General features: G+C 48.7%; 1 protein-coding gene across 1 annotated transcript in view; it reads right to left on the bottom strand.

The window, feature by feature from the left end:
* Positions 1-18,987, bottom strand: part of FLACC1 (flagellum associated containing coiled-coil domains 1) — a 27,585-nt gene extending 8,598 nt beyond the window's left edge. Inside the window, exons 1-14 of the mRNA XM_039494922.1 lie at positions 18,839-18,987; positions 17,140-17,277; positions 16,393-16,467; positions 15,549-15,606; positions 12,312-12,445; positions 11,150-11,170; positions 8,921-9,014; positions 7,790-7,851; positions 5,319-5,416; positions 4,300-4,352; positions 3,303-3,402; positions 2,573-2,676; positions 1,906-1,968; positions 288-377 (exon numbers count right to left, since the gene is read on the bottom strand). Coding sequence (XP_039350856.1) covers positions 288-377; positions 1,906-1,968; positions 2,573-2,676; positions 3,303-3,402; positions 4,300-4,352; positions 5,319-5,416; positions 7,790-7,851; positions 8,921-9,014; positions 11,150-11,170; positions 12,312-12,445; positions 15,549-15,606; positions 16,393-16,467; positions 17,140-17,243 — 1,056 coding nt within the window. The 5' untranslated portion in view covers positions 17,244-17,277; positions 18,839-18,987. The remainder of the gene's footprint in view (positions 1-287; positions 378-1,905; positions 1,969-2,572; positions 2,677-3,302; positions 3,403-4,299; positions 4,353-5,318; positions 5,417-7,789; positions 7,852-8,920; positions 9,015-11,149; positions 11,171-12,311; positions 12,446-15,548; positions 15,607-16,392; positions 16,468-17,139; positions 17,278-18,838) is intronic.

Raw genomic sequence — 18,987 nt, 5'->3', positions numbered from 1 at the left:
CAGCTCCTGGCCCCCAGGGGCAGCAGGGGATCCCCAGAGCTGCAGGGGTACCCCGCACCCACAGCTGCTGCAGGCAGGTCCTAGCCCCTGCGCAGCTGCCCCACTTCAGGCGGTGTGGGGACCCGCAGATACTTTTACTAAAAATATACCTGACAAAATGGATCACAGACAGGTCACAGCTTCCGTGAATTTTTCTTCTTGCCTGTGACCTCTCTGTGACTTTTACTAAAAATATCCGTGATAAAATCTTAGCCTTACTCATAATGACATCACACACGCTCTCCCACCTCTTTCTTAAGCTCCACCTGAGCGTTCTGCATCGTTGTGGTGAGAGCCTTGAGAATCTGGTCTCTCTCCTTCAAATCAGCTTCCAGAGACTTGATTGGATAAAACAGACACATTCACTTGGATAAAAGGGGCTTCTCTCTCTCTAGCCCAATGTACTGTGCAGCCCCCATCAGCCTCTCCCAGTCATTGCCATCCCGCTCCAATACCTGTGTCACAGTCTGCACCACATGGGGGCAGGGGTTGGCCTGAACAGAAGCATGGACGTACCATTGCTGTGATTTTCACGATGCTTTTATAAGCTGGATTCATTCCTATTGGTAGGGGCCAGCTAGTGACCCAGGCTGACCTTGTACTTCATTGGGCTAGAGGAGAGTCAAGCATAAGCTCTCCGGCAATATGGACTTGATTTACCTAGAGGCCTCTCGAGATAACCCACCACCTTAGGCAAAGCTTCAGTGTTCACACCCCTCGTGCTCCTTAGACCAGAGGCCAGCCTGGGGGGCGAGGGGGCACGGCAGGTTTTCAGGTGGGGGGGGCATGGTGGTTAGGTGGTTATGGGAGAAGGGCAGGAGCTAGCACCAGCTCGCAGTGCCACTCACTCAGGCTTGGCCCAACCACCCCTCCACCATGGCGGGGGGGAGGGGGGGGAGAGGGCGTAGCTGGGCCAAATGTGAGTGAGTGGCACTGCCGCCAAGCAGCTGGGGCTGTTGCGCTGCTCAGGTTTGGCCAGGCCACCCGTTGCCCCAGGCAGAATTGGCCGCCCTAGGGAGCTGTCCAGTTTGCCCACAGCTAGAGCGGTCCCTAGATTCACCCCTTCCCACGCAGTGGTGCCGGGGCTACAAGTTACACAGCAGCTGCGTGTGACGCGGGAGCCACTCCTAGAGGAGAGCAGACGTAACCACTTCTGCACTGAGGGGATGTGTCTACGCCTGGAGCGGTGGGTGCGACTCACACTAGGTCAGTCAGAGCTAGCTCACTAAAACCTAGTGTAGCTGTGTGGGGATGGGCTAACCACCCTGAGGATGTGCCTAGGATCTTGGCTGGACAGCTGGCCCCTCCCACCACCCATTCTGCCAGAGACACACTATTTTTAGCATGCCAGCACGACGAGAGCCAGCTTGGGTACGTCTCCTCAAGTGAGGTGGGAATCACACTCCAAGTGTAGACATTCCCCTGAGGAAACCCAGAGCTCTGTGTTACTGTCAGGGGTCGAGAGCAGCCCAGCCAGCAGAGGCTGCACTAAACCATTACAGCCTTCAGACACCCAGGCCATGTGGCTCACTGGCCCGCCAGGCCCCCTGTCTGGGGTCTGCCCTTATTTGGAAAGTTTTTTATTTCAGGTTTTATAAAAGCACCAGGGCTACATCAAGAACCCAGAATGAAGCTTTGTTTCCCAATGGAAATTACAGTGAAATTCCCCGAGTGGCTCCTTCTCCTATTACCGAACAGTGCACAAAAGGGGAGCTGATCGGTTTGCACTATCCCCTCCAGAAGCTTGAATACCTCAGCTAAGTCCCGTCCTGCTGACTGGGTGAGAGTGAGCTGCTCAGAAATCTAGACTGTACCATGTGACATAGTTGCTCAGTGGCACTGCATTCCGTTTTTTGCCATACTTGCCTCCTTGATGTTTTGCAATTCTTTTATTTTCTCCACATCTTCCTGGTGTTGTTTAATAAACTCCTGAAAAGGACACACAGTTTGTGCACAGTTCATGGCACGTCTGTAACATTCCCAGGCTCATCAGTGAGCAGCCGATTCCAGCCACCCGCACAATCCAACAGGTGAAACCGAATACATGACCTTCCAGACAGTAACTGCTAGGCAGAAATACAAGTGACTGGTGATTTGGAAGGTGTCTGACATACCCCACACTCCTTAGGATCCCTGGGGTTTAACAGAATTATCCTGTGATGATGGTTTGAATCCAGCCTGTCCCTATCTCTCCCTTTACTCAGAGCATCAGGCCCTTGAGCCTGTGAGCTATAGGAGCCTTATAAACAGACATAAGAACAGCCATACTGGGTCAGACCGAAGGTCCATCTAGCCCAGTATCCTGTCTTCTGACAGTGGCCAATACCAGGCGCCCCAGAGGGAATGAACAGAACAGGTAATCACCGAGTGACCCATCCCATCACCTATTCCCAGCTTCTGGCAAACAGAGACTAGGGACACCACAGACGCATGGATTTTATAACAAACCTGCTACTATTTTACTGGCAATAAGAGTTCATGGGAACTGCAGCACCTCAACATGTAGCTTTATGCTTCCCTCAGGACTAGCTACCTCTCTTCCCTGCTGTGGGAGTTTATTCATCATGGAGTTACCACTCTGATGTGATTTCTTTAGATGCTCTCTCTCCATCTCAAATTTCTTCATCAATTCCTGCTCTGTGGAGAGAAAGAACAGAGGTCTGAGGACTTTTCCTAATCATCCATTTTAATTCTGTATAAGAGGCACACAAATGTACGTGGCAACATGGATACGAGGTGTTTGACTCATTTCAGCTGCATTCAATATTTCTACCGCCCAAACACGATGGTATCTAAGCACCAGGTAACGAATGACAGCACTGAGTGGTGCCCTGAAGGAGAACGTTCTCATAGTCGCTTCCATTCCCGGGCTCTGAGTGCGTGTACATACACGTGCCCACACACTGGATCACTTTTCCAGTCACTGTCTTGCTCCCTTCTCCTCCTCTTGCAGTCGCTCTTCTTTGCATGGTAACTTTGTAGCTGTCGCAGGTGTTACTTTGTGAGGCTCTGGATGTGGCACAATGTACAATGTAGCCAGAAATAGGTCCTGACCCAGGGACACACTTCCTACAGAATGGGCTAGCAGGGAAGAGAGAAGCACATTGCTGAAGCGACAATATGGAGGAAAAAGAACAAGAGTTCGTGTGGCACCTTCGAGACTAAGACATTTATTTGAGCATAAGCTTTTGTGGGCTAAAACCCACTTCATCGGATGCATGCAGTGGAAAACACAGTAAATACAAGTGTCCTTGTTTACGCACTTTGCTTTAACAGTGCCTTCTCCCGCTCAGTCCTCTCATTCTTCTTCCAGTCAGCCTGCCTTCTCAGCCACTTCTCCTCCATTTCATCAGAAACACTGTCCTACACACACACAGACAATATGCATTTTCAGAAAATCTTCCAAAAACCCTGAATCTCCCACATTGCCTCCAATTATGCTATAAAAAGATACACCTCTACCCTGATATAACGCCACCCGATATAACACAAATTCGGATATAATGCGGTAAAGCAGTGCTCCAGGGGGGTGGGGCTGCGTACTCTGGTGGATCAAAGCAAGTTCGATATAACGCGGTTTCACCTATAACGCGGTAAGATTTTTTGGCTCCCGAGGACAGAGTTATATCGAGGTAGAGGTGTAGTTAGCAACTCTATAGCCAGTTCCATCCACAGATCCCAAAGTGATGCACCAGGAAGGTCTCCCCCAGGCTAAAGGAGCAGAAGGAGGGAGATCCTTTGGGGGGACAGCCTCTGTGGCCACTGCACACCACTCTTCCTCCACAGGGGTGAGGGAGACACCTCCAGCTGCATCCATCGTGCTGCTCCTGCTAGCAGTCACTGAAGTTATGCTCTGTAGTGTCCCCTACCCCTGGGTTTCGGATATCCTGCCCTCCTTACCCACAGTGAAACTGCAGTGAATCCAGCACATCGGGGACCCTGTGTGCCAATGGGGATGGCGGGGTGTGTGTGTGCACTCACTACAGCACCTTCCTAGGAATCTAAGAGCTATTCTACACTGCAGTGCTACATCGGTGCAGCTGCACTATGCCGACAGGAGAGCATCTCCCACCGACAGAGCAGCAGTTTGGTCAGCGCTTAGCTTGATGTAACTTGCGTTGTTTGAGAGGTGGCTTTTTCACAGCCCTGAGTGATGTAAGTTACGTCAACTTAAATGGTAGTTGTAGCCAAGCCCTAAGCATTAGACTAACAGGACGTGATCCACTTTTGGAGATCACTGCAGGGTTGCTGAAATCTCACCTGGTACATTCGGAATGCATTCTTCAGATACTTGTATTCCTTCTGCATCCCCTCTGAGCAACAAGAGAAGGACAAGATGTGTAGTTAATACAGCAATTTTAACGGGAATGTCTCAGCCATGGGGATTTGCACTAAAACCCTGAATAGGTAACATGAAAGTGGACTAGGTATCTCAGTCCAGACCCTACAAGACACGTCTATGTCACAGATTCCACCACATAGTATGGGATTAAGAACGAAGAAACTAATTCTGTTTTTTAAAGGAGGCTCAGAATTAGAAGTGGACTGAGGCTGTATTGGGGCAGGTTGCATGGAATATCTGCTGACCCTACAGCTGGCCTGAAGACACCTGTCAGTGACTTTTCTGAGCCCCAAAAGGCACCCAAAATTAAATAAATAAATAGCTGGGCTACAGTCATTGAATTGAAAGATTTTCTTAATTTCTGCTTACAAAAGTACCCAGCAAATTGCAAAAGGTCTGGCTGGCCATCCAAGAAGTTTTCTGGGCAGCCTCCGCCTGAAATCAATATCTGTTTGGAAACCTGAGCATTATTCAAGGCAGCAGAAATCTGATGAGCTCAGATGTTCTCCAATTCCCTCCTGCTATTTTGGACTGAAATCTCTCGAGACTGCATGAGACTTTGGCATAACTGAATCTCAACCATAACCCTAATTCAGCCTCAGAACACAGACCCCAGCCTAAACCTAATCCAGATCTGGACATGATTTCTGACGTCGGTTTATAATCCCAGCACAACGCTAGCATTTAAAGGGATGACACTCTACCAGCTGCAACCCACCTTCTTTCACAACTATACCTCTTCCCCAGTTAGTACCGACAGTCACAGCTCAGATCCCTCTTTGCTTTCAATAGCAAAACATGGAGAGGCAGGGGAAGCTTCCCAAGAGAGTCTGCTGCCGTGAATATGCTAGAGAGGGAAAGAACCCGACAGGAGCTTCCAGCTCAGAGTAACCATGAAAACAACAGGGCTCAGACTTCCCAGAAAGCCTGTCCATACCCATTTTCTCTTGTGCAGAGGCCCTTTCAGTCCTCAGTTCTTTCTTGTACTGCACTTGCAAGGCCTGGAGCTCAGCACAGTGAGCTTCTTGGAGTTCCCTGTGTGACCAATGCACAAGCACATCAATGCAGATAGGCACAGAGCACACTTTCCTCTCATCCACCCACTTGATCGTTTATAGTGATGGAATAATTACAGGAGGCGAATGGCCAGGTTACTGTAACTGTGTACATTATTTTGTTTTCTGTGTACTGCACATTTACATTTCTAGGACTCTGCAGGAGATGGCTGACATTTTGTGGTCAATTCAGATGTAAATTGCCAGAGGGGAGAGAGACACTGTGCATAGCCTGGAGTCTTTACTTTTGTTCTTTCTTGTTTTAAAATAAAAGTCAGCCAGGCTGAAAGTATATGGTTGCTCTTTGTGTGTGGAGAAAATATAACCTGGGGTGTAATTTGATAAGCAGAGAGGCTTGCAGATGTGTCATGCAGATCTTCCTAAACAAGTAGCCATTAGAAGCTTTATGGCATTTCACACCATCATCTATTCTGTTTGTGCTGGGCATGTCCCAGCTAGTCATTTATCTTATTTTATTTGCTCTTGGTACTATTTTTCTTCTTTCATCCTGCATTCTAAGTGCATTAGTTTCTAATGAGGTGATTGATGTGAGCAGAACCTAGTGATGCTGTACAAGGGGCGTTTAAAGTCAGTTTATATATTAGTTTCAAATGTATATTTTCTGGTTTGTGAAGTAAGAGTTTACTGCACATGGGGTTGCTGGAGGAAGTCAGGTGTTGCTAGACTTAGCCCATCACCCCACCGTCTCAACAGGGCTGGCTCCAAGTTTTTTGCCGCCCCAAGCAAAAATATTTTCCTGCACCCCCTCTGGCCCCGCCCTGACTCTGCCCCTTCCCTGCCCCATTCCAGCCCCTTTCCCAAATCCCCGGCCCCGCCTCCTCCCCCAGGTGCGCCACATTTCCCCTCCTACCTCTCCCTCCCAGGCAAGCCTGGGAAGGAGGGAGAAGTGGAGCGCTTGGGGGAGGAGGTGGAGGTGAGCTGGGTGGGGAGCGGTTCCTCTGTCCCCCCCCAGGGTTACTTCCTGCAGCCCTCCCTGTGCCCCCCAATGCCACAGCTCACCTCCGTGCTGCCTGCTCCCCTAAGCGCACCGCCGCCGCTTCTCCCCCCTCCCTCCCAGGCTTGCTGCAAAACAGCTGATTCGCATGGCAAGACGGGGAAGGAGGGGGAGAAGCGGAGTGGCAGCGCGCTTGGGGGAGCAGGCGGCAGTGGAGCGGAGGTGAGCTGGGGGGGGAGCGGTTCCTCAGCCCTCCCCGCGCCCCCCACCGCTGCTGCTCACCTCCGCTCAGGGCCGGCTCCCAGCATTTTGTGCCCCAAGCAAAAAAAAAGAAAAAAAGAAAAAAAGAAAAAAAGGAGCCAGAGTGCTGCCCCTTGGAAAGTGCCACCCCAGGCACATGCTTGGAGCGCTGGTGCCTAGAGCCGGTCCTGCTGCTCAATAACCTTTCCCAAGCTGACGAAGTCATTGTTGGCCATTGATACCACAGTGAGGAGGAACCTTATAAAAATGTAGATTTATCATTTCCAACTCAGACTTCATAGCTGGGTATAGTAGGAAGAAAGTTCTGGGCCAAAAGGCTCCGTTAGCCATCTGAGAGTCCTGGGGGGACAGGGGCAGGAGGCACAATTGTGCCAAGCTGGCTCTATTCTTTCTTCAAGAGCGCGCTGATGGATCCAGGGTGACCATTAGCCATAGAGAGCAGCACAGCTCAGATTTTCCACCACTCATTCAACAAGTATGCAAGACCCCTACGGCAAGGGACATCATGTTGTGGACTCAGATGCCAACAATGTGCGGATGGCACCTAGCACCTCATCAGTTGAAGGCAGCGTGGTGCCCTAAGTGTCTGGACAAAGTAGGGACATGAAAGAAACATTTATGTCCCCAACACAACATGAAGTCAAGATTAGGCTAGTCAGTAAAGGAAAACAGTGAGACACTGGCAGATACACTGCTATGCCCTCCCATTACTCCAAGAAAGTGTCCAGCCTAAGATCTCACAAGAACAGCTGTTCATGTCACATTTTGGCCTATGGATGATGGAAATATCACGAGAGAATAAAATCTCACAATAGCTTCACTAGTCATGGTACAAAATCTAAGTACAGATGGCCTCATGATACTGCTGCTCCCATGGTATCCAGGATTGGAAAGTGAGCCTGATTCTGGCCTGGATTCAAAGCCACTGGATCTGGATGCCCCAATAATAATTATGGTATAGAGATCACAGTGCGTCAATCCCAAGCTTGGCTCATTTTGTAGAAGACATACTGCCATGTTGTCTCTTAGTCTGAACATCCAAAACCACACAAGATGTAAAACCTTGTAGAGAAAGCTGTGGTCTCCAGCATTCAGTTCACATATGTGCTTTCTCCTTGCATAGCACAGCAGTTGTACCTGATCTTATTCTCATGCTCCTGTTGCATCTCATTGCATTTTTGTTCCATATCCTTTTCCAACTTGAAAGGGAAAAAAAGAGACAAGTTTTTAACTAAGGTGTAAACCAGGGGTCGGCAACCTTTGGCACATGGTTCGCCAGGGTAAGCACCCTGGCGGGCCGGGCTGGTTTGTTTACCTGCCGTGTCCACAGGTTCGGCCAATTATGGCTCCAACTGGCCGCGGTTCGCTGCTCCGGGTCAATGGGGGAGGCAGGAAGCGGCGCGGGCAGAGGGATGTGCTGGCCACAGCTTCCCACCACCCCCATTGACCTGGAGTGGCAAATTGTGGCCAGTGGGAGCTGCGATCAGCTGAACCTGCAGAGGCGGCAGGTAAACAAACTGGTCCGGCCCACCAGGGTGCTTGCCCTGGCGAGCCGCGTGCCAAAGGTTGCCGAACCCTGGTGTAAATGTACCTACCCTGCCATTTATTTGAGAGAAAATATCTGCTAATGACATAACTCCAGTCAGGTTACTAAAAATCCTGTCCACAGTGGGCTCAGAACTGTGATAGCTACAATTCCCAGTACAGAAAAGGCATTCTTTTTATTCATTTCCCCCTTGACAAACATGCTGTTTAACTGTTTTCCATCCTAGGCTGGTTATGCAGAGATCTCTTCATTATCTAAGCCCTTGCTCTTTTTTCAGAGTCACCAATTGCAATCAGAGCAAACACTTCCACATTTCAAACAGCAGGGAAGTCGTTCAAGGTGGGCTTCCCAAAAGCGCTGAACTCACTTGGGAGCACAAGTCCCTGTGACTTTCAAGTGACTTAGGTGGTTTTAAAAATGCTGCTCTCCATGAAGCAGCTGTTTGGCTGTAAAGGAATCCACATTTATAGCACATAAATAATTAGCCAAGTTCCCCGCCTGCCAGTTCTGCACTAACCGCTAGACAACACTGCCTCCTGCAGGCATGTGGACTCCTAGCAATCTGGGGGCACTTTAGCCAGTCAGTCACTAATAATGGCACTGAAAGGATCCAGGCAGTGCTGTGTGGTCTAGTCAGCCCTTTCCCTATAGTCTTCCTCAGACACTGACTTCATGGAGCACTTTCTGAAAAGAAGGGATAGATGACAACCAAGTGGACTCACCAGTTTGCGGGAGGCCTGGTGATCTCTGCGCAGTTGCTCCATCATGTCTGTCAGCTCAGCAATCTGTTCCTCTAAGTCAGTAATAACATCCTCCCTACAATGATACACCACCTTTCCGTCATGCATGGGGCCCATTGCTGGGAACAGTGGTGGAAATAGAAATAATATCGCTACTAGAATCCCGCATCTGGGGCTGGCGTCAGCTCCCTCACTGCTTCTCCCACTCAAGGCGGCAGGGTTGCAGAATGGGTGTGTGATCTTCCCCCAGCCTGTCTTACCACCGGGTGTGAGGAAATGTGTATCAGTGGTTTACCCACTCAGTAGGGATTCTGTTCCCTTCCCTTTGGTAGGATTCCCCTTAGAGACCATCAATGCTGCCACTGAATCAGCTGGAAGGACCATTGTTGAGCAACACGTGATGTGCTTCTCTCAAGGGACTAAACAAGCTGCTTGTTAGAGCTAAGACAATGAAAGCTGGGCCCCAGACCACAGAGGGGCTTTTACTGAACACTTCACTTCACTCTAGTATCCTCCCAATCAGGGCCGGCTTTAGGAAGTGCGGGGCCCGATTCGACAGGGCCCCGGCAGGGATGACTCACCTGGCGGCGCTCCGTGTCTTCCGTGGCACTGAAGGACCCGTCGCCGAAGACCCAGTAGGGAACCGCCCTGTGAGTACATCCCCCCCCCACCATCTGACCCCCACCCATGTCCTGCCCCCGACTGCCCCCCTCAGAAACCGCAACCCATCAACCCCCCCGCTCCTTGTCCCCTGACCACTCCTTCCCAAGACCCTCCACCCTAACTGCCCCCTAGGAACCCACCCCCTACCCAATTCACCCTGCTCCCTGTCCCCTGACTGCCCCAACCCCATCCACCCTGACAGACCCCGGAACTCCCACGCCTACCCAACCCCACCCCCTTCCCCATCCCCTGACTGCCCCCCCAGAACCTCTGCCTGATCCAGCCTCCCACACACACCCGCTCCCTGTCCCCGGGACTCCCAGCCCCTGCCTTATCCAACCCACTCCCGGCCCCGGTCTCTTACCATGCATCTTACCCCTGCCGGAGCCACGCTGGGGCCAGGACTGGGGCCAGAGCCGGAGCCGCCACGCCGCCTGGCCAGGGCTAGCGCTGGGGCCGCCGCGCCGCCTGGCCGGAGCTGCCGCACCACCCACCCGAGCCGAGCTGCGCTGCCTGGCCGGGGCCAGAGCTGCCCGGCTGGAGCCGGGGCCGCGGCGCTCGGCCGGAGCGAGCCGCTTAGCCGGGGCCAGACTGGGCCGCGCCGCGACTCCCTGGAGCCCTCCTCATGTCCTCCCGCTCCAGCTTACCTTGCCAAGCCGCCACTTGTTTCTGAACCCTCCCAGCCTTCCCGTGCAAACATCTGATTCGTGAGAAGCAGGACAGAAGGAGGGGAAGGGGAGCGGGGTGTTCAGGGGAGGGCCAGGGGCGGGGCAGACAGCTGCCGGAGCTTGGGAACCGTCTCCAGCTCACCACTGGGCGCGGGGCCCTTTTAGGCGTGGGGCCCAATTCAGGGGAATCGTCAGAATCGGCCTAAAGCCGGCCCTGCTCCCAATGGCAGCTAGATATCAGATTCAAGGTCACAAGAGCACTCCAAAGAGAGAGAGAAAATGGAGGAATGAGAACATTTAAAGGAAAAGACCAAACTTAATGATCAAATTATGTTAAACTTTAAAACAGAATAATCTGAAATGTTAAATGGGCTGCAACATTTGCACAAGGATTGGCATCTGATAGGCCCAGAACACAACATTCAAATCCAAATCACACAAAGTTAAGGGGTATTTGGCTCCAGATTTTGGGTCATCCCCATCTTCTCAGCAGAATGTATTTCATGTCACAGTAGTTTACAAACTGTATTCAGTCCCTATAAATGGCTACTGGCTGAACAAGAGCTGAATATACACCCTATTTTCTTACTCTAACATCTGCTTTCCTCACAGGAGATCTACATTTAGACTCAGTTTCCAGCCCTCAACACAAAACAAGCAGTGAGACAACAGTGTTCCATCTCCATGGTGGAAGGAGGTGTGGGAGACACTTTGTATACAACAGCACAACTTGCTGTCACTGGTTAGCCAAAGAACAGCATTCAGGGTAAGGAATGATACCAGATTCCTGCAGGTGGTGGTGAGAAGGAGGTTAAAAATGTACATAAAGTTCACTTTTTTTATTTTGACCCAAAACGAACACAAAACAAGCAATACTCACGTCTCAAGTTTCACTGGGCTTCTGCAAAGAGAGTGAAAGATTAAATGTACATTATCAAACTTCCGCAGGTTGAGTTAGAGCAGATGACATGAGTTTGTTGCAAAGCAAAAATCTGACTGCATCTAAGAGGCTGATCATTATTGAATGTTCTCTGAAGTTTGTTTCATTAGCAACTCCTCCCATAATGCAGGATACTATACAACACCCAAAAACCTATAATGCTTCTACATTGACTTTTCAGCCTCAACACCCATACACACACACAACCCTTGGTGGTAGATGCTAAAAAATAGACAGTGAAGTGGATGGGAGTGCTTGGTGAGAAGGCCAGGTACAGACATTTCAATGCAAGTCAGAAACAAAGCATTTATTTGTCTTATATTTTGCCTGAAGGCAGAGAGCTATGAACACACCCTGGGCAGATGCACCAAAGTTACACTTTCTCCAGCTAGCACTGTGCTATAGAAATGGTCTCGTCTAAAAGCTGAGATCAGATCTCTTACTGGATCTTCAGTTTGGACCTGAATGATCCTCTCACACCAACCTGGGGCCCTCCCATTTTCTTACCGTTCTGTTTGCCTTAGCAACACTCCATCATTAAGAAAATGTTACTTTTGCTACAGAAATAAAACTCCCCTCATTAAAAAGATGCTATTTTGGTAGCATCCCTCACTTTGCTCCTTATCCCCCATTTGGGCCTTTGGAAGGCAGAGCACTATGGCTGAGACTGTACAACTGATTCTAAAATTGCAGCAGCATGATCAAATTCCAGTGCACACCTTGTGACAGCCCTGGGAGTGCCACGTGCAGAACAACAAACGGGACCCAAAACTCTCACAAACCAGAAATCCAGAGAGAAGCTTGATTCTGCTCTCACTTCTATGAAGTCAATGGATTCGGTCCCGAGTTACTTAAATTAGAATCAGACTCTTCATCTCCCTCTTCACACACACCAGGTGTTTACCTTGGGGCAGATTCTGATCTCACATCAGCTTTACATTGGTGTAACTCAGTTGGGCTAGACAAAGACCCCTTGTCTATGCAGCATGTGCTCATGAGGGTCATCTCCCCTCTTGCAAGCCTTCACAGGTTCCTCACACACTATTATTTTGGTGGGGGGACCAGAACCATTTTAACCATTTAACTGATTTTCTAAGATTACCTGGGAACAAAGTGCGGGGCTGGTTCTTCAGCAGTTTTTCTTTCAAAAAATTCCTCCCCTAGCGTGACAGAGAGATGTTCTTTACTTCGAGTCAAGGTATAACCAGGTGAGATTTCTATGAACTCCTCTGAAGCCTGGGGGCCAAAAGAGAAGATATTCAGCTCAGGAACTCTAGTGTCTGGAACCCTAAACCCATTAAAAGGATCTCTCTCTCTCACTCTGAAACTGTCAGGATGTTTTCTAAAGTATTCCCTGTACCAGCAGAAGGGAAAAATGGGATTCCCCACCCAAGGACCCTTCCCCAAAATCAAGTAGGATCAGATCTGTGCCATTATATGGCTTTTGTGTTTTATGCTGGCCCAGGGGTAAAGAGCAGCCCATACATTTCTGCAACAGAGCCTCCAGCTGCCTTCATAGCACCGTAGTAAGAGAAAACATCACATCCTGGGTCCAGCATTCGCCATGCACGGCATCTCTGCACCCAAGATCCAGGCAGCTACAATTTGCTTAATTTTCCTGCTGGCCTGGTGTCCCCAGCAGGGTCCCAGTGCAGAGGGCAGAACGTTAAGAATACTTTATCCAGATTAACTGCAGGGGGAAGTTGGGCAGAATTCTAATGAGCCAAGTTGAAGTTTGTTCAGGATTAGAGGGGTTGACACCCCAGCTCTTGCAAGTGCCAAGGGATCTTTAAGAACTACAGGCAATGAAGTCTTTATTTTCCCCTGAACATTGGCACAGCATGCCCTAACACCATGCCTGGTGGGGAAATACCTGCCAGATCACAAACATGAATGCAGGAAGTTATCCAAGATGAAATTCTTAGCAAAGAGGCCAGAAGGACCCTTCATTCTGTCTGCTAAGGCGATGAATAGTTGGGTTAACAAACAAAACCATTTAGTCCTGTTTATGTAGAAAGCCAACGCTCTCTAACATCTATGGTGTACAGATGTTGCTCCTCTTTATTAGCATGTGCTTTTGGGTAACACACAGGTAAGTAAATTGTATGGTTATTATGAAAATCAGATACCACTTTAGAGAGAAATCTCAGATGAGGGTGCAAGTACACCTTATCCTTAAGAAAGATTGCATGAGGTGGTTTGGATGTCAGACCATGCAGTTTAACCACCCTCCTGGACACAGTGATAGCTACCAGGAAAGCCACCATTAGGAATAGGTGCAGCAAGAAGTATGTTGCTAGAGGCTCAAACAGTGGGTCAACAAAACTAGGTTCAAGTCCCTGGGTGGATAGGTTCCCTTATTTGAAGGGACAACTTTTCCAGGCCCTTCACAAACCTGATTCTCATATCATTAGGAAATACAGAATGGTTACTCATATAGGGATGGAAAATGGATCTTGCTGCCAGGTGGACCTTGATACTAGAAATCACTAACTCCTGCTGCTTTAGGTGCAATAGATGGTCCGGGATATGCAGGATAGAAGACTATATTGGCAAGACCCTGGACTGATGAGCCCAGACAGAAAAACACCTCCATTTTGACAGGTAAGCAGTTCTGGTAGAGGGCTTTCTACTGTTTAACAAGACATGGCAAACTTGCTGCAAGCAAGACTCTTTTCTAGCATTTAGCCATGGAGCCTCCTGGCTGTTAAATGAAGGGCCCACAGGTTTGGGTAGAGCAGCTGTCCACGATCTTGGGAGATCAAGTCTGGGTTCAACAGAAATGAAATTGGAGCTGCCACTGACAGATACACTAGAGTGGAGAACCAGTGCTATCGAGGCCATGCTGAGGCTATTCATATACCTTGGGTCTGGTCCCACTTATTCTTTAGCATCATTCTGTGTAGGAGTGGGACGGGGGGAAAAGTGTAATAGCGTTTGTCCAGGGTAGCATCTGTGATGGAAGCAGGACTGCAGCCTTGTAGGAAGCAAAACTGTCAGCACTTCATGTTCCAAATATGTCTATTTGTGGTGACTCTTAAATGATCTGGTTAGGTGGGCCACCAGCTTGTTCTGCACCCCTGGAGGGTAAGAGGCTTTGAGTTTGATTGAATTGGCCATGAAAAGTTCCATAGGTGAACTGCTTCCTGACAAAACAGCAAAGAGTGAGCTCCCCCCGACTGTTACAGTAAAACATCGCTGCACGTTGCCTGTGAAAACAAACAGGCTCTTCCCCATGACGTGCAGTAGAGGAAGGCCTGTCAGGTGAGGTGGACCGTCCTTGGCTCTCTGGCACTGATATGAAGAGAGATTCCTTGAGGGCCACAAACGTTGAGTTCTGAGGGGGCCCAGATGAGCTGCCCACCCCAGAGCAGACAGGTCTGTCACCAGTCAGCAAAGGCTGAGGGCAGACAAAGGGAACAACTCCACAAACACTGAGTGGGTCTGTCCACCAATCTAAGGGCTGGTCCACACTAAGAAGCGGGGTCGAACTAGGGTACACAAATTCAGCTACGTGAATAGCGTAGCTGAATTCGAAGTACCCTAGTTCGAACTACTCACCTGTCCAGACGCCGCGGAATCGAAGTCCGCGGCTCCAAGGTAGACTCCGCCACCGCCTTTTGCAGTGCTGGAATACCGGAGTTCGAACTATCGCTTCCGGAATTCGAACTATCGCGTCCAGATTAAACGCGATAGTTCGAACTCTGAGAAGTCGAACTCACCGCGTCGACCCGGCTGGTAAGTGTAGACTAGCCCTAACAAAGTTAGTACCCAGGAGGGCAGAGAGTTCAGATCGTGGCAACTTAGTGAACAAACAGAGGCCAGCCAACTTTCAAGAGTCTGAATATGAGCCTCCCCTAAACATTTCAAGAAGCGCGAGTTTGGGTTTTTCCTGGGCATCTGCCTAAGGCAAGAGATTCGTGGCTTGAAGCCCTATGACCACGGCATCCCTCAGTACCAAGTAATGGGAAAAAAAACAAAAAACAACTGGGCCCAAAAATGAAAACTCACACTAAGTCTAGAAAGCGATCTGCAAATCGTGTGTAACGAACACACCAAGAGTACTTTCACAGACCAGACAAAAAATTCCAACGGTCCTCACAGGTGCTAAGAAGGAACTGAGGGAGCCCAGGGGCAGCTGGGCCCTTTATATCGGTGCAAGTGGCGCGGGGCAGTAGAGGGTGCTCGAGTTGCCCTGATGGGTAGCGCTGAGGGAAAATTTTCCGACGACTGTGCGAGGGGCCCAGGCACACCAAGAGTGGAAGGCACATGTACAATCACTTGAAGAAGAAATTCTTGTTAGCATTTTACTGCAAATGATCCCACCTGTTCTACTCACATCAGGTGGTTCTCTGCTTCGTAGTCGATATCCATATTTTCTGTGGGGCAACATCCCTCTGCAAATGAAAAGCACCTCCTCAGAAAGTTGCAGACAAGTAGAGTTGCTCAGTGACGAAAACTGCTCCACTTCAAACATCAGAGCCAGGCACACTCAGTTAAGCCCAGTTTTCGTGGGCTGCCATGGTGGTGAGAACAAAAGTGCCCCTTTTCGTAGTGATGTGTGAGTACAGCAATACTGAGTTTACCAACCAGATTCCCTGAGAGCTGCTTGTGATCTCTCTCTGTTATTACTTATCTGAGGGACTCAGATTTTGTTTGTCACATACCGTATATGTATGTACAATAACACCAGCCACATTCACGGAGGTTTTGGTGCTCTATACTAGGCAGTTACCACCACTCAGCTAGGGTTGCCACCCATCCAGTTTTCACCCAGACAGTCTGGTTTTTGGTGTATGCATCCAGTAGGGTTGCTACCTATCCGGTTTTCACCAGGACAGTCCATGTTTCAGCTTGTGTATCCAGGTGCCATTTGACAAACCCTGAAGTCCATTTTTTAAAAAATCTGTGACAAGCCTAAGTGGAAGGAAGGAGGCAGCGCAGCAAGAGTGGTTTCTGTAACGTGCATTCACTGGCGAGACTCCACATCATTGAGGCTTTAGTGCTTCATGTGTAAATTACCTTAACATCAGTACTATTGGGCTGCTAGTCATGTGAAGTCTTGGGACTGCTAATAAGAGTTCTCTGTTTTCTGCCGCTCGTTAGCACACTGGAAAGCCATTTCATGTCACACACCACTCTTGAGCCCCCCACTCTTCTTCTCGAAAAAGACAAATACTTACTTGGATGTGCTGGGAGGTTTTAGAGCAAACAGGAAACTATTTTGGTTTTTCAAGATCATGCCTAGTGAGGAGGACCTGATTTAAAAATATAAACAGGATTCAGACATATGTATGGAACAGACACAACCCAGGTTTACATAATCATGGCCTTCTGAGAGCAGCCAAGCATTATACTTCCCGGAGTCCTTTAGCCAACTTCTTTCATCGTGGGCATAGACTGTATCCTCGCCACACCCCAGGCACAATCACAATGCCTTCACAATAAGATTGCATTGGGTGTAATTTTGGACAGACTTTGGCCCTGAATCTATACTCGGATGCTACAGCAACTCTCCAGTTATTTGGTTTGGGTTATGGCCTCTTGGAATTCTGCTAAGATAAGCTGTAGTGTATCTAAACAGTAGCCTCTCAGTGGTGGCCTCTCGTAGTCCCATCTCTTCCCTCTGGGCTTGAGGGAAGCATGACAGAAATGACATACACAGCACCTGACACCAGCACTAAACTCATTACAATATAACTTGTGTAAAATACATTTGGAAAGGCGTACATAAAAGTGTAATACATTACTTGTACAAAAATCAGTATGCACACGAGTTACCTGTAAACTTTAAACACATTTATCTGTAGGTATATATAACTTCCCCCCCCCAACTATTAATGAGGCCCAAATAAAAGATAAACACAAGAAACTGGTGTTAAGCATTAGAAAGAATGGAATTCCCTCTTCCTCCAATGGCTTCTGCTTACCTGGCTTTCTGATTCGGTAAGCCTGGCATGGTCTTTATTAGCCTTTTACCCCTCACATTCCAAGGGTCCCAACAGGCACAGTATAAAAACGGGGAATGAGACATGTTTGCATAGCAGGATCCCTGGCTGGGCAAAAGGCTGGAGAGGAAATAAAGATATGACGATTCAGAAGCATTTACTGGTCTTGGAATTTTTTTGTAAGTCAGATAAAATATCACCTTCTTCTTATGGGAGACCAAGACAGCCACAGTATACACAGCAAATTCAGCCCTTGGATGCATACATGCAACTCCCATTGAGTTCTGTAAAAGTTACACACGTATATCTGAGCACAGAATTTACTCTTACACATTAAGGATTTCCAAGTCTGATCTTTATCTTATACTCATATGCAAGCACAGGATCTTTCCATCTTAGTTACACCAACTACCTAACTCATACAGTGCTCCACCCGGACACATAGTGGACAGGGGAGGGATTTTGGAGATTTCACAAACAGCTGGCTACTTTCAAATGGTCATGGAGATTCACTACTTTCATTTACAAGTAGGGCTGGGACATATCCATCCTTTGGCGATCCAAAGAAAGATCAATGCAATTTTGGCCTGCACAGAGAGCTATAACATCACTGAGAAGGCAGGCAATCATCCTACTGTATATGCCTGTGGTGCAACACCACCAGGATAACTGATCACTAGTGTAACCATAGGTACAAGGCTCTGGCTTGTCATGGTACCCAACCTAGTCTGACAGTTCCTAGTAGCATGCCAGGTGCATCATGAGTGAGGCTCTAAAGACCCTAACAACTGATGGGTTCCATTTTGCACTCTCCATTTGCCTTCAACTCTGTGCTCTTCCCAGGCCCTTGGCATCCTATCCCTGTGATCCACTCTTCAAAACTGCCATGCAATTTTCTCTTCCTGGCCACCTACCGTGCTCCACAGAACATGGGAAAAAACAGTAACAAATTTACCAGATTACCCTCTGCTGACACCATCACTACTCAGCCGTGGAATCATCAGACTAGAAAGAATTTAGAGGCACTTTAGAGAAGAACAATTATCGGGGAATACAGGAAAGATTAAAATAGCCTAGATTGAGCTAGGAGAGGACTAAGGGAAAGGTGGGGGTTGGATCATGGTAATAGCCTACACGTATTGGAAGGGTGTAACCAGCAAGGGATTATTGTGTGTGCTAACAAGGGAGGTAGAACTAAGAGTAATGAGATCACATTTAGAAATGGAAAAAATTAGGCCAACTATTCAGGCAAAACTTCCTGTTTCCAAGGTGTATAAAGCTGAGATCGTCCCCCCGCACACCCTAATCTGCTGAAAAACGCTTAGAAACCCCATAGCTGAACAGAGCCCACAACAAATATAAATCAATTAGATCTCTTGGGTCCACAGTTCCAGCTGAAGCCAATGGGAGCTTCGGGTACTGGCACCTCTACAAATCAGGCCCGCTCTACTTGTAAAAAGAAAGCCAACTTGAAATCTATTTGGGGCCTCCGGGGGCCCAGCCCTCAAGAAGTTTGTCTGAATGCTCTGTTGGATTTAACAGCTTTTTAAAAACATTTCTGGGTCTTAGCAGCAGTTTCAAGTTCTTTAGTTTCTAAAACACAAAACCCAAGAGCTCTGGACTGTGTCCCCTTTGCAGATCTGAATCGCAAACAAAACAAGGGGAGGGGGGAAACCCTTACATTTTGTGTTACTCTCATACAGCAGCTGGCTTTATCCTTTGGGTCCAGATGTTTCCAGAGACTGGAACCCCTGGAAGTTTATCAAAAAAAGCAGCCCTGGTAGGTTCTGTTTCTTATCAAAATCTTTGCTTCTCCCTAGACAAGGTTAG

Source organism: Mauremys reevesii, linkage group 11 (genome assembly GCF_016161935.1).
Source record: "Mauremys reevesii isolate NIE-2019 linkage group 11, ASM1616193v1, whole genome shotgun sequence".
Classification (NCBI taxonomy): domain Eukaryota; kingdom Metazoa; phylum Chordata; order Testudines; family Geoemydidae; genus Mauremys; species Mauremys reevesii.
The sequence above is the reverse complement of the archived record's forward strand: the minus strand, read 5'-3'. Positions and strand labels throughout refer to the sequence as shown.